We start from the raw sequence: 19,572 nt of genomic DNA, 5'->3' as shown, positions 1-19,572 counted from the left end.
TATTTCTCATTAATATGTACTAGGTATTACATAAGACAGGACACCTTTCTGCACCCTAAAAGGAACTTGTATACTTAAGACCACTGTGGGACTAACTCCAAAGTTTACTCATTGACCAACACATATTACTAGATTGTAATTGTGGTTGTAATGCTTATTGGCCACTATTTCATTGGAAAATAAGAATTTACTTACCGATAATTCTATTTCTCATAGTCCGTAGTGGATGCTGGGACTCCGTAAGGACCATGGGGAATAGCGGCTCCGCAGGAGACTGGGCACAAAAGTAAAAGCTTGAACTAGCTGGTGTGCACTGGCTCCTCCCCCTATGACCCTCCTCCAAGCCTCAGTTAGGATACTGTGCCCGGACGAGCGTACATAATAAGGAAGGATATTGAATCCAGGGTAAGACTCATACCAGCCACACCAATCACACCGTACAACCTGTGATCTGAACCCAGTTAACAGTATGATAAACGAAGGAGCCTCTGAAAAGATGGCTCACAACAATAATAACCCGAATTTTGTAACAATAACTATGTACAAGTATTGCAGACAATCCGCACTTGGGATGGGCGCCCAGCATCCACTACGGACTATGAGAAATAGAATTATCGGTAAGTAAATTCTTATTTTCTCTAACGTCCTAAGTGGATGCTGGGACTCCGTAAGGACCATGGGGATTATACCAAAGCTCCCAAACGGGCGGGAGAGTGCGGATGACTCTGCAGCACCGAATGAGAGAACTCCAGGTCCTCCTCAGCCAGGGTATCAAATTTGTAGAATTTAGCAAACGTGTTTGCCCCTGACCAAGTAGCTGCTCGGCAAAGTTGTAAAGCCGAGACCCCTTGGGCAGCCGCCCAAGATGAGCCCACCTTCCTTGTGGAATGGGCTTTTACAGATTTTGGCTGTGGCAGGCCTGCCACAGAATGTGCAAGCTGAATTGTACTACAAATCCAACGAGCAATCGTCTGCTTAGAAGCAGGAGCACCCAGCTTGTTGGGTGCATACAGGATAAACAGCGAGTCAGATTTCCTGACTCCAGCCGTCCTGGAAATATATATTTTCAGGGCCCTGACTACGTCCAGTAACTTGGAGTCCTCCAAGTCCCTAGTAGCCGCAGGCACCACAATAGGCTGGTTCACGTGAAACGCTGAAACCACCTTTGGGAGAAATTGAGGACGAGTCCTCAATTCTGCCCTATCCGTGTGAAAAATCAGGTAAGGGCTTTTATAAGATAAAGCCACCAATTCTGAGACATGCCTGGCTGAAGCCAGGGCTAACAGCATTACCACCTTCCATGTGAGATATTTTAATTCCACAGTGGTGAATGGTTCAAACCAATGTGATTTTAGGAACCCCAAAACCACATTGAGATCCCAAGGTGCCACCGGGGGCACAAAAGGAGGCTGTATATGCAGTACCCCTTTGACAAACGTCTGGACTTCAGGCACTGAAGCCAGTTCTTTTTGGAAGAAAATCGACAGGGCCGAAATTTGAACCTTAATGGACCCTAATTTTAGGCCCATAGACAGTCCTGTTTGCAGGAAATGTAGGAAGCGACCCAGTTGAAATTCCTCTGTAGGGGCCTCTTTGGCCTCACACCACGCAACATATTTTCGCCAAATGCGGTGATAATGTTTTGCGGTTACATCCTTCCTGGCCTTTATCAGGGTAGGGATGACTTCTTCTGGAATGCCTTTTTCCTTCAGGATCCGGCGTTCAACCGCCATGCCGTCAAACGCAGCCGCGGTAAGTCTTGGAACATACAAGGCCCCTGCTGGAGCAGGTCCTTTCTTAGAGGTAGAGGCCACGGGTCCTCCGTGAGCATCTCTTGAAATTCCGGGTACCAAGTCCTTCTTGGCCAATCCGGAACCACGAGTATAGTTCTTACTCCTCTCCTTTTTATGATTCTCAGTACTTTTGGTATGAGAGGCAGAGGAGGGAACACATACACTGACTGGTACACCCATGGTGTTACCAGAGCGTCCACCGCTATTGCCTGAGGGTCCCTTGACCTGGCGCAATATCTGTCTAGTTTTTTGTTGAGACGGGACGCCATCATGTCCACCTTTGGTTTTTCCCAACGGTTTACCATCTCTTGGAAGACTTCTGGATGAAGTCCCCACTCCCCCGGGTGAAGGTCATGTCTGCTGAGGAAGTCCGCTTCCCAGTTGTCCACTCCCGGAATGAACACTGCTGACAGTGCTATCACATGATTCTCCGCCCAGCGAAGAATCCTTGCAGCTTCTGCCATCGCCCTCCTGCTTCTCGTGCCGCCCTGTCTGTTTACGTGGGCGACTGACATGATGTTGTCCGATTGGATCAATACCGCCTGACCCTGAAGCAGGGGTTTTGCTTGACTTAGGGCATTGTAAATGGCCCTTAGTTCCAGAATGTTTATATGAAGAGATGTTTCCATGCTTGACCACAAGCCCTGGAAATTTCGTCCCTGTGTGACTGCTCCCCAGCCTCTCAGGCTGGCATCCGTGGTCACCAGGATCCAATCCTGAATGCCGAATCTGCGGCCCTCTAGTAGATGAGCACTCTGCAGCCACCACAGAAGAGACACCCTTGTCCTTGGCGACAGGGTTATCCGCTGATGCATCTGAAGATGCGATCCGGACCATTTGTCCAGAAGATCCCACTGAAACGTTCTTGCATGGAATCTTCCGAATGGAATCGCTTCGTAAGAAGCCACCATTTTTCCCAGGACCCTCGTGCACTGATGCACTGACACCTGGCCTGGTTTTAGGAGATTCCTGACTAGCTCGGATAACTCCCTGGCCTTCTCCTCTGGGAGAAACACCTTTTTCTGGACTGTGTCCAGAATCATTCCTAGGAACAGGAGACGTGTCGTTGGAATCAGCTGCGATTTTGGAATATTTAGAATCCACCCGTGCTGACGTAACACTACCTAAGATAGTGCTACTCCGACTTCTAACTGTTCCCTGGACCTTGCCCTTATCACGAGATCGTCCAAGTAAGGGATAATTAAAACGCCTTTTCTTCGAAGAAGAATCATCATTTCGGCCATTACCTTGGTAAAGACCCGAGGTGCCGTGGACAACCCAAACGGCAGCGTCTGAACTGATAATGACAGTTTTGTACTACAAACCTGAGGTACCCTTGGTGAGAAGGGTAGATTGGGACGTGGTTCTGGCTCTGTAAGGGGGCCGGCGGCGCGGCTCCGGGACCCATCCAGGCTGAACCTGTGATCGTCCCTCTGGAGCTAATGTCCAGTAGCCTAAGAAGCCCAATCCACTCTGCACGCAGGTGAGTTCGCTTCTTCTCCCCTTAGTCCCACGATGCAGTGAGCCTGTTGCCAGCAGGACTCACTGAAAATAAAAAACCTAAAATAAACTTTTACTCTAAGCAGCTCAGGAGAGCCACCTAGCATGCACCCTTCTCGTTCGGGCACAAAAATCTAACTGGGGCTTGGAGGAGGGTCATAGGGGGAGGAGCCAGTGCACACCAGCTAGTTCAAGCTTTTACTTCTGTGCCCAGTCTCCTGCGGAGCCGCTATTCCCCATGGTCCTTACGGAGTCCCAGCATCCACTTAGGACGTTAGAGAAATACTGTTAAATCTTATTTGGTTTTCTTATAACCCTTTGTGATATTCTGATGGCTGACAAAAGCAAAAGTTGCTCCTGCTATTGCAGCAGGGCCAGCACTAAAAGGTATAGCAGGTAGTCTATGACACTATTGACTGAATTCTTTTTTGAACTGTCTGCACAAAATAATTATCTGTATAATGATAAGAATTTCAGTAAATATGGTAAAATTAATGGATAGGATTCTACTACTAAGCCGATAAAAGGTTTGAAGTCCAGTGACAGAATGCCATAAGTTAGTAAGTAACAAATGGACTTATGTTTTAGAATACTGGAAAACGATAGCGTTGTAAATGCATTATTGTACTATATTGTCTATCTTGGATGTGCAACTGACCATTGCATTAAAAAGATTCCTACAGAATTCTATTTCAACTAAGAGCCAAATATAAAGTAACCGCTGTCTAAAATAGAACCTTTCAAGATGGCATAGGCATATATATATATAGCTATTCATCTAATATCCACATTCGCAGTAATGCTACTACCAACCCATACCATAGCAGGATAATAACAGCTGCGTCTGATCACATGTATAGTGCGGTCAGTAGTGGGTGGCTGGGGACAGACAGACAGACTGTCTGGCTGGGGACTCAGATAACTGGGCATTATGGTAGAGGGTGTTCCACTACTTCCTCCAACAGTGTGGTCATGGCTATGCAATATCAGATGCTGTGACATCCTGGATATCCACCTTCATCCACTGGCCGCAGAATTCACCAACTGTCCTAAACCCACCCTCACCCTCCACCCAGCTGTACAAAGAATATTGTATACATCTACATACCACACATAGCTCAAACAAAATCACACCCAGTGACCAGACATCTGACTTTGGCCCTGAGGGTCGAGATCTCTCATACTGAGTGGGGTCTTTTGGTTTTAGAATTCCCTGAGCAATTACTTCTGGTGCCAAGTACGACGGGTACCTAAAACAGAGAAGTAGGAAGAGAATTACAATAAAATAAGTGATGGGTGTCAAAGCACCTACACATGTGCAGCAATAACTTTTAGGGGTCATGTCTATGGGAATAAAGGATACATCCCTTCTTTGATTACTTCAAAAGAAGTTCAAAACTGGCTCCAGGATATGGACGAATGGCTTATGAAACATTACTTTGTTACCACTGTACTCAACATAATACAGGTTGAGTATCCCATATCCAAATATTCCGAAATACGGAATATTCCGAAATACGGACTTTTTTGAGTGAGAGTGAGATAGTGAAACCTTTGTTTTTTGATGGCTCAATGTACACAAACTTTGTTTAATATACAAAGTTATTAAAAATATTGTATTAAATGACCCTCAGGCTGTGTGTATAAGGTGTATATGAAACATAAATGAATTTTGTGAATGTACACACACTTTGTTTAATGCACAAAGTTATAAAAAATATTGGCTAAAACTACCTTCAGGCTGTGTGTATAAGGTGTATATGTAACATAAATGCATTCTGTGCTTATACTTAGGTCCCATCACCATGATATCTCATTATGGTATGCAATTATTCCAAAATACGGAAAAATCCGATATCCAAAATACCACTGGTCCCAAGCATTTTGGATAAGGGATACTCAACCTGTAATTGAACACTACATATGTACTAATACTAGTACAATATATTGTTCTGCAATTTCACAGTCTTGCCGAGGGTTAACCAATGACAATGCCCAAGTCTGCAAACCACAGCAAGCAATCGTACATTTGCTTTCAATGACTAGTTAGCACCAGACTGATGACAGCGGCTTGATGATTGGTTACATGATATATTTGCACTTTTGAACAACTACTCTTTAGCAGTTAATAAACAATCCTCAATAATGTAGTTTGAATTCATATTTGTCAACTGCTGGCATCTCATCTTAGCTTCCAGGACCCAGGTTCCATCTTGCTGGGCTGGAAGTGAAACACTACAGTACCTATAATGACTCAGCGCACCTGGTTAAAGGACAAATAAATGTAATTATGTAAATGTTCTAATGAAGGCAAAACACACTGCTCACTGTTACTCATATCCTAATGCCGTTCTGCTACATAAATACGGTGGGATGGAGCAATTCCACTTTCTTTTACAAAGTGCTGTTATAATATCCAGCAAACTGTATTTACGACACGGGGGCTAATTCAGACCTGATCGCTGCACAGCGGGCAATCAGGTCTGAACTGCGTATGTACCGCAGTGCGCATGTGCATGTCAGAGATGCGAACGGCATCTCAGCCCAGTGATCGCCTCTGCCTGATTGACAGGCCGTGGCGTTCGCTGGGTGGGAAGGGGCTGCCGTTTTGGGGGCGCGGTCCAGGCAACGCAGGCATGCCAGGACCGAGCGGGGGCAGGCCACAACGGCTGCGCATGTTGGGACTTACTCGCCGGAATGCTGCGCAGGTAGGGACTTACTCGCCAGGTGCGACAGCATTGCCATCGTGCGGTGGGGGGGGAGGGCCAGACATGCGGGGCGGACTAGACATGTGCTGGGCGTCCCCTCACATGTCAGGGTGGCTGATCGTAGCCGTGCAAAATTTTGAACGGCTACGATCAGGTCTGAATTAGGCCCACAATGGGATCTATTTTCACGGTTTATAAAATCAATCTACAGCCATAGCACCTCAGCCCCACCCTCCTACCCTTGCATCTTCTTCCTGTGGACCCTCCTTCTCTGTACTGAGAGCTAGCTGTGATTGATAGCCAGCTCATCAGTGCATCTGGCAGTGTCCTCATTGCTGTGCTGTTACTGTGATCAGATCCTATCTCCTGTTGGTGCATAAATCCTTGTAAGCAGGTTTGCCCAGTCTGCTTGTGGTACCAAGACAGCATTTGATAACACTATGGCCCTCATGCAGAGTTGATCGCTCGCTAGCTACTTTTTGCAGCCGTGCAAACGCATAGTTGCCGCCCACGGGGGAGTGTATTTTCGCTTTGCAAGTGTGCGATCGCATGTGCAGCCGAGCGGTACGAAAACATTTTTTGCGGTTTCTGAGTAGGTCTGAACTTACTCAGCCCTTGTGATGACTTCAGCCTGTCTGGTCCTGGAATCAACGTCAAACACTCGCCCTGCAAACGCCTGGACACGCCTGCGTTTTCCCTACTACTCACAGAAAACGGTCAGATGACACCTATAAACGCTCTTTTTCAGTCAATCTCCTTGCGAACAGCTGTGCGAATGGAATCGTCGCTAGAAGCATTGCACAGCAGCGATGCTGTTTGTACCCGTATGATGCGCCTGTGCATTGCAGTGCATACGCATGCGCAGTAGTGACCTGATCGCTGCGCTGCAAAAATCGTCAGCGTGCGATCAACTCGGAATGACCACCTATATCTCATGCTGTCTAATGTTAAAGCACATCATCGCAAGCGACAGGGCCAGATCTTACCTGCTGCAGGTAAGGTCTGAAAACCCTACTTTCGACCCTTGGTAGCGTGCCTTGGATCGTAATCGTAAGTGGACCACACACGATGTGGTCCACTTACTCACGATACATCGGCCCGATACGTTGATATTGTGCTAAAAGGCACGATATCGCTCTAGTCTAGTGTATGGGCACCTTAAGAGCTGTTAGACCAGATCTAACAGATTCCAGAGGAAGCACTGCAGAGCATGTAGTTGACAGTAAAAGTGCCAGTGGTAGGGGACATGAAAAGGCAAAAGTTATCCACATGTGTGTAGTACAATGGCATAGGGCTAAGTATATATACTGCCCATTATTAGGCAGCAATTTGCTATGTCAATTTTCAGTGTACATCCCAGTACATCTATTGGAATTGCTTGTTGCAAAACGACTGCCTCTTTTCAGCACAGTCCGTAACTTCTAGTGAAACCTGATAAGGCTTGTATGAATGTCCAAAAGCCCTTTTTGCAAACTTTTAGTAACATGGTTGCCATTCAATCAGCAGCGATAGCTTTCTATTCACAGTCATGGAAATTAAAGCAGTCATACATTAAGAATACCACAAATGCTCATCCTCTTTGCATATCATGGTAAGATTGCAGTAATTTTGCCAACCGCCAGTTCCTGTGCATGCCCATGTGTTCCTTATGCCACAAAGATTGCCATCTTCTAGGGAAAAATAACATCCCCAAACGAGCTGTCGCACAGATACCACCAGCAAATTCTGATTCATCAAGGAGGGAACACTTTTTTCCAACAAATGGCAGAAATACTGTTAGAAAACATTCTAAGTGTAACACCTTAAAACCAAAGCTTACACTGTACCCCAAGTGAGATACTGCGCGGATCTGTCCTTATGTTTACTATAAGCATCATTTAAAATAAAAAAATAAAAAAAAGAGCGAGAACACACACCCTAAATTAGAAGGTTTCTAGATCTTAATCTTTTATAAAGCGATGGAATAAGGAACCACGTGACACAATCTATGTTTATACTGACTGTTCAGTTTTTTGTTTATTTTTACACCTGTCGTTTTAATAATCTCTGTGACTGCTCTGCCATCTAGTGGTCAGTTATATTAAAACATTAACAAGACTTGTTCTTACCCTATTGGGAAATCTACATCTGCTCCATGATCCGTTATGTAATATAGGCCAAATTTAGCCATTTTAACATGACCCTGAAACGATATAAAAAAGAAAAAAAAGAAAAGAAAAAGGTTTGTAAGTATTTACATATACATTATTCTGTTAGCAGTAATAAAGAAAAGATAACTTAATACACATATACAACCTTGCAATTTACGGAAGAAACCCTAACTTGGCACACGTGAGCTGCCACAGATGTTCTGAAAACACAAAACCAAATAATAATAGTGTATCTGTGTGGGTTAGGACTGCCTCCTATCTTGTGAACCGTATAGCAATAAGCTTATTTTCCCTGTAATGGGGTAAAGGGAAGCTAAGCATGAGTGTAGCAGAAGACTAGAGATGAGTCCCATTACCAGGGGTAGATTGGCCATCTGGCTCACCAGGAAGATTCCTGTTAGGCAGACATGTCTGTGGGGCCTGTTTTGTGTGTTGTCATGTGCTCCCCCCGCATGACAGACAGCGCACCACAATCAGTACACTGCATTGTCTCCATTCATTGTTATTCCATCTCTGCAGTACAGCAACTCTGCCATTCAGTGATGCTGCCATGGCTACACGGTATGTTATACCTCTTGTGCTGCCCACAGGGCCACTTTTAGTCCCAATCTGTCCCTGGTCTCAGACACAACGGCAGCAAAAGACGCAAGGAAGGCAGCAATTGCGTACAATCAGGCCCCTCAACAGACCCCACCCCCTTATCAGACCGCACTCCCATTAGGGCTGCTTCCATAAATTTCCTGGGCTGGTTTTCCTTACCAATTTGCCTCTTCCCATTACACTGATCTCACAGTTTGCAACATACTGTATATAAGAACAGAAGAGGTCGGTGTATGTCTGATCTTTTTTGTCTGCTAGCAGACTTTGTTCAAGAAGATGAAAAAGGATTAGCGTTACAGGTACAAACTACCTCCATTGACATCAAAAGGTAAAAGAGTGGGATCAACTTCAAAGTTATTCTAACTAGTTACATACAGGTCCACTTCCACGATTCTTTATTAAATTAACATTGTTTAACCATGTCATAAATTTAATAATAAATCAATTTATTTAAACATCTGCTTTAGCAGACACAAGTGGTATACTCTACTGGAACACAGATTACTTTCACTCAACCATAACTTTGTGTGCTTGTAACTCATATGACAACCCGCCCAAAGAAAAGAAAAAAACATCTGGCACATTTACATAGAGAGATTGCATTGCATGGATTCTTACTTCTCCATCCAGCAGGATATTATGAGGAGAGAGTGCCCGATGCACCATGCGGTGACAGTTCATGTATTCTAATCCCTGAAGGACTTCATAGGCAAGTTGCAAAATCTTCAAGTGGCTGAAAGAGGGAAAGACAGAGGAGCGTTACCTTTACAATGTTGTAAGATCTCCTGGCAAAAAAAGAACTACTGTAGGTGTTTTCTATTGCAGTTCTGCATATCTATTACTGTGTACCTCAAAGTTTAGGGGTGTATTGATCAAAGCTTGGAGAAAGATAAAATCGTGAGATATAAAGTACCAGTCAATCAGCTTCTGCCTTACATTCTACAGGCCCTGTTTGAAAAATGACTGTTAGGGAACCGATTTGTTTGTAATTTATTTCTCACAGTTTTCTCTCTCTCCAAGCTTTGATTAATACCCCCCCCCCTTAGTTCAAAAAATGTAAAATAATATTTTGTAGACCAGATGCACCACAATAATCTCCCAAAGCTTATTTAACACCATATAAATTAATCTATCAAGAATTCTTAAATCAGCACAGACAGCAGATCCCAGGGGAAAAAATGAATAATGGAGTTAAATATACTATGAAGTTTGTTAAATAAAATAAGTTACAATTGCAAAGCAGAGCAGGCTACTTCATACTCAGATTGCCTGATAATGCTCCAGTGATTTAATCTACTAGTCAGTACGGAAGATTGCTGCCTAGCTAATAAACTTTATCACCTAAATCTATACACTTTAAGGGGAGAAATTTATTAAAAAGATGTGCAAACTAAATAATGTGAATTGCTATTTATCATGGCAATACAGATTTTTGTTGCACTACAATTTATCCGTACAAGGCTCATTACTGCTCCCCAGCACTTGTTGCTATGCAAGGACTTTCTCCTCAGCAGCTACTCAAGGGAGCCGTTGAGGAGTTCCTGGAGTGTGAGCTTGTGTGGCCGCTAGCCATTCACAGTGGGTTTTAATGCTGATACCTTTAGTAAAATAAAAACTGAAAGTCATGCAGTGATCAGTGCTGAAGAATGCAGACATACTGTACAATACACCCACCTACAGTACCATGATCTGGTCGCAGAACATGAGTGTAATACACGATACACATACAAAGAACACTACACCATCTAATGTGACTAGGGAGGCCAGTCCCGGGCCTTTTTTTCAATCCCAGGTATTGGGATTTAAAAAAAGTAAATCCTGGGATTCCCGGGATTGGGTTGAAGACCCACCCACCCCAGCCCACACAAATCCTCACCATCGTGGGTGGGAGCCGGGTACGCGGGCTGCCAGCGGCGAGGTGCAGTCCAGGCGGTGCAGGTGGCTGACGTCAGATTCACCATCATGGGTGGGAAAGCTCGCAGGCTGCAGGCGGCGAGGTGCGGATGGTGAGGGGCATTCCGGGCAGCGCGGCTGCTGGCATTAGACTGTGCAACGTGACCTCTGACATCATGTCACGCTGCGCAGTACACACTGCCACGGGCAGGTGGAGACGAGAGGAGGGAGCCGGGCAGCATCTGAGCCTCCTGAGGACGCTCAACGCTGCCCGGCATTAAAAAAACAATAGGGCAGGTAAAGCCCGCAATCCCCAGGATTGGAGAATCCAATCCCAGGATTGAATCCTGGCCATTTTTTGGCCTAAATCCCGGTATTCCGTCATTCCAATCGCGGGATTTGCCTCCCGAAATATGACTTGACCAGTGGACATGATCGTAATACAAAGCACATATATTCTAAACGGGAAACATTAGAGAGGTCTGACCTGAACACTGGAAATGATCATAACACAATTTACACACTACACTTCACCAATAAAACATGGCTGTCAAACAGGATCATAATACATGGTCATTACAGGTCATACATTGCATTGACCACTAAACCTAACCAATCCAACGGGGACACTATAAATGATCTCCCAACTGTTATCCTGTAATTGTATTTATCTTACATATTTCTATGTAACATACAACATCTCTTGCTTGCATTTTTGGGCGTCATTTTGTATGTTTAACCACATGTGACCCCAATTAGTGTACCGCTTTGCTTACCATAGAATGTATGATACATTTCCCCATAGTGTGTTATCCTGCTGAAAGTAACCATTAGAAGAAGGGTGCACTGTGGCCATAAAAGGATGCACATACAGATGTGTCCTCATACATCTAGCCTCAATATGCCACACAGCGGGAGACGCCTGGCACAAGCGAGCTGCCAGGTCCCGTGCTACTCCGCCAGCGTTGGGCATCTTTTTTTTGCTGAAAATGAGTCTTAGTCGCAACGTGATGCAACTAGAACACACAAGGAGACTGTGCTGCTTCATTTGATATGCTACTAGCAGTGCCCACCTGTCGTTGTCGAGTGATTATTCATTTTATTCAATGATCATTTTTTTAATTTCCCTTTTTTTTTTAGTTAACTCGTCTGTCTTAATATTTTCTGTAGTAAAAATGTATTTTTATTTTCCTATTGTTTACCAATTTCTTCAGTCTGTAAATACCTTGTTGTAAACCACATTACGTGTCTTATTACTGTCATTAGTTATGAGTATGACTTCATTGGTGGCATTAACGACACGGGTAAGACCAAGGAACACTGACGGTATTAAAGGACTGACTGTGCTTTGTTTATTGTCATTACAAAACGTATCCTAATAGGAAATTGTAAGCGCTAACTCAAATGGCAAATCTGATTAAATCATTGGGATTCTATGAAATCATTGGGATTCTAGTTATAAACGCTATTTTACCTGCTGCAGGCCCTATCAGGATGACTGCCTCAATGACATTAGGCAACAGATATATAATCTGTAAGCTTGTCCCACTGCAAAGCTGGGGTGGCTTCAAATGCCTTAACAATATAATTTGAATGACTATTTAAAAATGTAATTTGTGTTAGTGTTCACGCTAGGCTGATTTAGCAGGGCGCCGTTCCCTGCCCCTTTAGCGGTGCTCTGCTAAAACAGCCTGCCATGCCATCACTACTCGCACGGCATCTATTCACAGGAAAGGGAGTGCTTGAGGGAAGCCCTGCACCTTTGTAGGTGCTGAGAATGCCACCGTCCCTGATGCTGACAGCTCGGGCACGGCCCCATTAGTGATGTGGAGAGGCAAGCCTGCCCACCGTTGTGATGCCGGTGGGGCCACACTCCCTTTCGTTGCGCATGTACAGAGTGCCCCCTCAGCGCCCTGCCAGCCCAGAATCCTACAGTAAACACTATGTGAGGTGGTATTCTGGAAGAGTAAAGTGAGTTTAGGAGCTCAATTGCATGGTGATTCATCGATGTTTACCATTGTATCCACAGACTTATAAGTTTTGCTTGCTGCATCAATTTTTTGTGAAATCGCCTCATTGATTTCTTCTACGGTTTTATTTTGTGGCAATACAATATCACGCTCCCAAAGCCACTGGAAATTCTTTTGTGGTAACTCCTCGATGTCTGGGTATACTTTTGCAATAATCTTCAATCGTCTGAATGCAAGTCCCTAAAGCAGGACTAGCCAAACCAATCCTCGAGATCTTCCAACAGGTCACGTTTTCCAGACCACATAGCTGGTGCACAGGTGTAGTCTTTACTGTCATATTTTCAAACGTGTGGCGCATTCATTCCCAACAGACACATTCTACAGATCCACAGGTAGTCTGGAAAACATGAACTGTTAGTAGGTCTCGAGGACCAGTTTGGCCATCCCTAAGGTATTCATTATTTGGATAAAGCAATTGTACTTTGGTACAGAATCGTCACCTATTGAAAAAAGATGTGCCACAAAATCAGCAGCATTGTGATAAACTCATAGTTGAACTTATTTGTAGTGAGCTTCAATCTTTGAACGTATTGCCACACATCAGAAACAGGACAAAAAAAAATCTCAATAACGTGCTCGTTTTCACAGCCACGAAAACACATGGATCCGGGAATATATCCTGGATACTGCTTTTTGCATGAATAAATGGGGCTCAATTGAATTGCCCAATAACACCATCGGGCAATACAACTTTTTGTGATCAGTAGAATTCCCCCTCAGTTGTACACAGATGTAAGTGTCACATATCAAACTAATCAACACATTCTCCTGGTGCCTTCTAGTCACATTGTGATACACTTTTGGCAAAAAAGACACCCAACAGTAGCAGAGTCTCACGGGACCTAGCTCGCTCAAAGGGGCTGTTTGCAGCAATGATGTATGAAGACACATCTGTAGTCAGCAACACTGCTTACCTAAGCTGTGACATTTAAACAATGATTATTTGGTATTACGGGGCCTAATGTGTGCCAAACAAATTGCTTACACCAATATATCCTAAACCAGTGGTGGCCAACGCGTGGCTCTTTCTTCATTCAAAGTCACGTGACCACAAGAGATCTGTAAACCGCTGCACTCCAGCCAGACATGCAGCAGCACTACGTAGACTGAGAACTGAGGGAGCCAAATACACACGGGGAGCTGGCTGGAGTGACACATGGGGGAACTGAAGTATATTATGTGAATCTGGCTTTTCAATATATTTTATGCGGATCTGGCTTTTTCAATTATTTGATGTAGAAGTGGCTTTTTCATTGTATTTTATGTTGGATCTGGCTTTTTCAATGTGTTTTATACCAGGGGCGTGGCCTAGCAGGCATGAGGTCACACCCCATTTTTGCAAGTGCGCCTTCGGCTCCAAGTCGGCTCTTTGATGTACCTAACAAGATTTCTTGGCTCTTTGTCTCTGACTGGTTGGCCACCCCTGTCCTAAACCATCGCAGCATTTTCAAATCTTGAACTGTCCAGTATAAGTGAGCCTGTGGCCACTGTAGCCACAGTTTCCTGCTCTTAACGGACAGGAGTGGAAACTGGTCTAGGGCAGGATGCATGAAAGCTCTTTTTGCAGTCAAACTCCAAAAATGGCATTTTCAGAGGTTTGGCCTCTTTTCACATATGCACCAAGCTCCAGATCTAGACACGGTGGTTAACACCATCTTTAGAGGACGTTACCAAACAGAAGCCTATGGGTTTCTATTCACATTTCCTCCTGTGTTTAGTGGCAATAAATGTGCCCACTAAACACACTATGCTCTTTGGCAGTTAACATTTGGCCCATTAGCCTTCAAAGGCCAACACAGCCTGTCCTAGCATGCAAACCGTTAATACAGTAAAGCTTATAAGAAGCTTAGCTTGATCCAGCAATATAAATCTTCATCAGAAACTGCAGATTAATTTATAATAACAAGGACAAACATAACACATTTTAGATTTAATAGAAGACGGTACAGAGCATGGGATAGAATAAAAAATATATATAACATAATCTACACAAGATCAGAAACAATAATAAACAAAAAGGATAAAAATGATACTTATGCAATATACTGTTTGCCGGGAACTAGGCGTGATCATACTAAGCAATGAAACGGACTCCCCTCTGATACCTCACATAACTTCTCCATCAGTATACTGAAAATAGCTTCATGACATTTTAATATCTAAAATGACACCTTTAGGGCATTAACCATTTAACTGGCATGGTCAGATCACATGCGACTGCTGTCCTACTGTGTCCACTAGTTTTTGACGAGGAGATCCGTTCTGCAGATGTGCCTAATAACGAGATTTATGGTAAGAACTTAACGTTGTTAAATCTCTTTCTGCGAGGTACACTGGGCTCCACAAGGATTAACATCAGGGTGTAGAGTAGGATCTTGATCCGAGGCACCAACAGGCTCAAAGCTTTGACTGTTCCCAAGATGCACAGCGCCGCCTCCTCTATAACCCCACCTCCGTGCACAGGAGCTCAGTTTCGTTAACCAGCCCAATGCAGTAGCAGGTACTAGAGACGACAATCATGAACAGTCACACAGACCACACACTCACCACCACCAGAAAGGGCGTCAGCGGCTAATGCCATATCAACCCAAAGAAGCAAAGTGAGTCAGGGTGGGCGCCTTGTAGAGCCCAGTGTACCTCGCAGAAAGAGATTTAACAACGGTAAGTTCTTACCATAAATCTTGTTTTCTGCTGCGGGGTACAATGGGCTGGACAAGGATTAACATCGGGGATGTCCTAAAGCAGTTCCTTATGGGAGGGGATGCACTGTAGCGGGCACAAGAACCGGGCAACCAAAGGAAGCATCCTGGGAGGTGGAAGTATCGAAGGCATAGAACCTTATGAACGTGTTCACTGAGGACCACGTAGCTGCCTTGCACAATTGATCAAGGGTCGCACCACGGCGGGCCGCCCAAGAAGGTCCAACAGACCGAGTAGAATGGGCCTTAATAGTAGCAGGAGCTGGGCGACCAGCCTGTACATAAGCATGTGCAATCACCATAAAATCCATCTGGCCAAGGTCTGCTTGTTAGCAGGCCAGCCACGTTTGTGAAAACCAAACAGTACAAAAAGAGAATCAGATTTCGGAATGGAGGAGGTTCTCTTCACATAGATACGTAGAGCCCGTACCACATCCAAAGACCGCTCTTTAGATGACACCTCAGGAGAATTAAAGGCCGGAACCACAATCTCCTGATTAAGGTGGAAGGAAGACACCACCTTGGGTAAATAACCCGGACGCGTTCTAAGAACCGCCCGGTCACGGTGAAAAATATACATTATGGTAAGAACTTACCGTTGATAACGTGATTTCTCTTATGTCCACAGGATTATCCACAGGATAACTTTGGGATATTGTCGAGCGACAGCGAAAATGGCACCAACACGGTCACAAGCTTTCTGGCCTCCCAGGATGCATTGGGGCCTTCACCATATAGTCCCGCCCACTGACTCAAATCAGTTCTTTCCACAGCGATTTTAGGCAGGAACATCAGGTAGAGACCTGTTTAGGCGATAAGAACACACATGCACACCCTTCCATACAAGAAGGAAGAGGTTTTAGTGATTGTCTAGATCCTCAAATCAGATGCGTCAGGGTGGGATCCCTGTGGATACCTGTGGACATAAGAGAAATCACGTTATCAACGGTAAGTTCTTACCATAACGTCTATTTCTCTGGCTGGGTCCACAGGATTATCCATAGGATAACATTGGGATTCCCAAAGCCATTTTAGTGGTGGGGACGCTCCTGATTGCACAGGAGGACCTTTCGCCCGAAGTCTGCATCATGAGAGGCAAAAGTATCCAAGGCATAATGTCTAATGAATGTGTTTATGGAAGACCATGTGGCTGCCCTACATATCTGTTCTGCTGAAGCACCCTGTTGTGCTGCCCAAGAAGGACCTACCTTATGTGTAGAGTGTGCAGAGACATTAGCCGGAATAGGGAGATCTGCATGAGAATAAGCTTCTGATATTACCATTCGGAGCCATCTCGCCAGCGTCTGTTTACTAGCAGGCCATCCTCTTCTATGGAATCCGTAGAGGATGAAGAGAGAATCTGTTTTTCTGATGGCACTAGTACGATCTATGTAGATTCTTAAAGCTCGGACTACGTCCAGCGACGCTTCTCCCGCAGATAGTCCCGGTACCTGAAAAGCTGGGACTACAATCTCTTCATTCAGGTGAAACTTTGATACCACCTTTGGAAGATAACTAGATTTCGTTCTGAGAACTGCTCTGTCTGGAAAAAAACTTAGGAACGGAGACTTACACGATAATGCTCCTAAATCTGACACTCTTCTGGCTGACGCCATTGCCAGTAAAAAAAGAACTTTAGCCGTTAATCACTTAAGATCAGCTCTCTTAAGTGGTTCAAACAGAGGACCCTGGAGAAATTTAAGAACTAAATTCAAATCCCAGGGAGCTGCAGGAGGAAAAAATGGAGGTTGAATATGTACTACTCCATGGAAAAATGTACGTACATCCTGTAAATCAGCAATCTTTCGCTGAAACCATACAGTTAACGCTGATACTTGAACCCTCAAGGAAGCCACTTTCAAACCTTTGTCCAATCCTGCTTGAAGCAAATCCAAAATCCTGGACACTTTAAAAGATCTTGGATTGAAATTTTTTCCAGTACACCAATGAATATAGGCTTGCCATATTCTATGATACACGGGCCGAAGAAGGCTTTCTTGCACTAAGCATAGTTTGGATTACTTGTTTCGAAAATCCTTTAGCCTCTAAGATAGAGGTTTCAACAGCCACACCGTCAAAAGAAAGGCGATCCAGATGACTGTGGCAACAAGGACCCTGCATTAGCAGATCTGGACGTTGAGGGAGCAGTATCGGCGCTTCCACGGACATTCTCAACAGATCTGTGTACCAATGCCTTCTTGGCCAAGCTGGAGCTATTAGAATCATTGCTCCTTTTGCTTGTTTTATCTTTCTCACTACTCTGGGTAACAGAGATATTGGAGGGAACAGATATGCCAGCTGAAACCTCCATTCTACTGACAGTGCGTCTACAAGGACCGCTCCTGGGTCCCTTGTTCTCGATCCATACCTTGGAACTTTGTTGTTTAGACGAGACGCCATAAGGTCTATCTCTGGTAGACCCCATCTGTTCACCAGTGTCTGAAACACTTCTGGGTGTAGTGCCCATTCGGTTTCCTGAATGGTGTGTCGACTGAGAAAATCCGCTTCCCAGTTTAGTACACCCGGGACAAATACTGCTGACAATGCTGGGAGATGGAGTTCTGCCCATCTTAGAATGGGAGTTACTTCCTCCATCAGTCTCCTGCTGTGAGTACCTCCTTGATGATTGAGGTATGCTACTGCCGTCGCATTGTCTGAGCGAATCTGGACTGGTCTTCCCTGCAGACTGTCCTTTGCCTGAACTAGAGCCAAGTAAACGGCCCTTATTTCTAACAGATTTATTGGCAGGCGACTTTCCCTTGCGGTCCATTTTCCCTGGAACCATAGGCTTCCGAGTACCGCCCCCCAGCCCTGCAGGCTGGCATCTGTTGTCAGGACTTGCCACTCTTTTATCCAAAAGGGTCTCCCCTTGTCTAAATGGTCTGTCTGTAGCCACCACGCTAGAGACCTTTTTACACTTACTGGAAACTTTATCATCTGATTTTTTATCGTCTGATGATTTCCGTTCCATTTGGTCAGAATAAGGTGCTGCAACGGTCTGGAATGGAATTGCACATATTCCACCATGTCGAAGATTGATACCATCAGACCCAACAGTTGCATTGCTGCATAGACTGACATTGTCTGGGCGTGCAACGCTTCCTGAGCCATGACCTGTACCTTGACTATCTTTTTCTCTGGTAGGAGAACTTTCTGTAGGTCTGAATCCAATATGGCCCCCAAATGAACCAACCGCTGTGACGGATTCAGGGACGACTTTTCCCAATTTATGAGCCACCCGTGTCTCTGTAAACAAACTATCGTCTGTTGAAGATGGCTCAACAGTAAATCTTGCAACTGTGCTAAGATTAACAGGTCGTCTAGGTATGGGAATATTCTTATCCCCTGTTTGCGCAGACAAGCTGGTATAACCACCATGATCTTGGTAAACACCCTGGGTGCTGTAGCTAGCCCGAAAGGCAGAGCTTGGAACTGAAAATGTTCCTGGAGGATAGCAAACCTGAGGTAACACTGATGCGACAGTGCTATAGGCACATGTTAGGTAAGCATCCCGTACATCCAGAGATACCATGTAATCTCTCGGTTCCATAGCCAACATTATGGAGCATAATGTCTCCATGTGGAACTTCGGGATCCATATGTATTTGTTCAACATTTTCAGATTGAGAATTGGTCGATATGACCCATTTGGTTTCTGGATTAGAAATAGATTGGAGTAAAACCCCTGTCCCCTTTGTGATGGAGGTACTGGGACAATCACACCTGACTGCAGTAATTTTTGGACTGCTTCTTGCAGGGCATTGGTCTTCGACTCTATACGAGACGGGCTGGTGCAAAAAAATCTTTGAGGAGGCTGCCTCCTGAATGGGAACCCATACCCCTGAGATACTACCTTCTGCACCCAAGCATCTGCTGTTGACTGTTGCCATATGTGTGCAAAATGAAGGAGTCGGCCCCCAACCCTGGAATCCTCCAGGCGGAGGCCTGTCTCTTCAGGCTGACGGTTTCTGTTCAGGCTTGGAAGCTGGCTTTTTGCTAGCCCACTGCTTCCTACCCCTGGATTTAAACTGGGGTTGCTTAGGCTCCTCTTTAGCTTTCGCTTTGCTTTGCCAACGAAATGAGCGAAATTTTAAACCCTTGGATTTAGGATTATAAGAAGCCGGAAATCTGACCTTTTTCGATTCAGCCTCCGATTCTAGGATATCCGATAAAGGTTTTCCAAATAATATATTACCAAC

The 19,572-nt window shown here is 44.8% G+C and overlaps 1 protein-coding gene across 3 annotated transcripts in view; it reads right to left on the bottom strand.

The window, feature by feature from the left end:
- Positions 1-19,572, bottom strand: part of TBCK (TBC1 domain containing kinase) — a 733,906-nt gene that overhangs the window by 581,052 nt on the left and 133,282 nt on the right. For all 3 annotated transcript variants that reach the window (XM_063919248.1, XM_063919252.1, XM_063919243.1), the window contains exons 4-6: positions 9,370-9,484; positions 8,110-8,183; positions 4,402-4,543 (exon numbers count right to left, since the gene is read on the bottom strand). In XM_063919248.1, the coding sequence (XP_063775318.1) occupies positions 4,402-4,543; positions 8,110-8,183; positions 9,370-9,484 (331 nt within the window). The remainder of the gene's footprint in view (positions 1-4,401; positions 4,544-8,109; positions 8,184-9,369; positions 9,485-19,572) is intronic.

This window comes from Pseudophryne corroboree, chromosome 1 (assembly GCF_028390025.1).
Source record: "Pseudophryne corroboree isolate aPseCor3 chromosome 1, aPseCor3.hap2, whole genome shotgun sequence".
In the NCBI taxonomy this organism is placed as follows: Eukaryota; Metazoa; Chordata; class Amphibia; order Anura; family Myobatrachidae; genus Pseudophryne; species Pseudophryne corroboree.
Note: the sequence above shows the minus strand (reverse complement) of the source record. Positions and strands in the feature narration are given on the sequence as shown.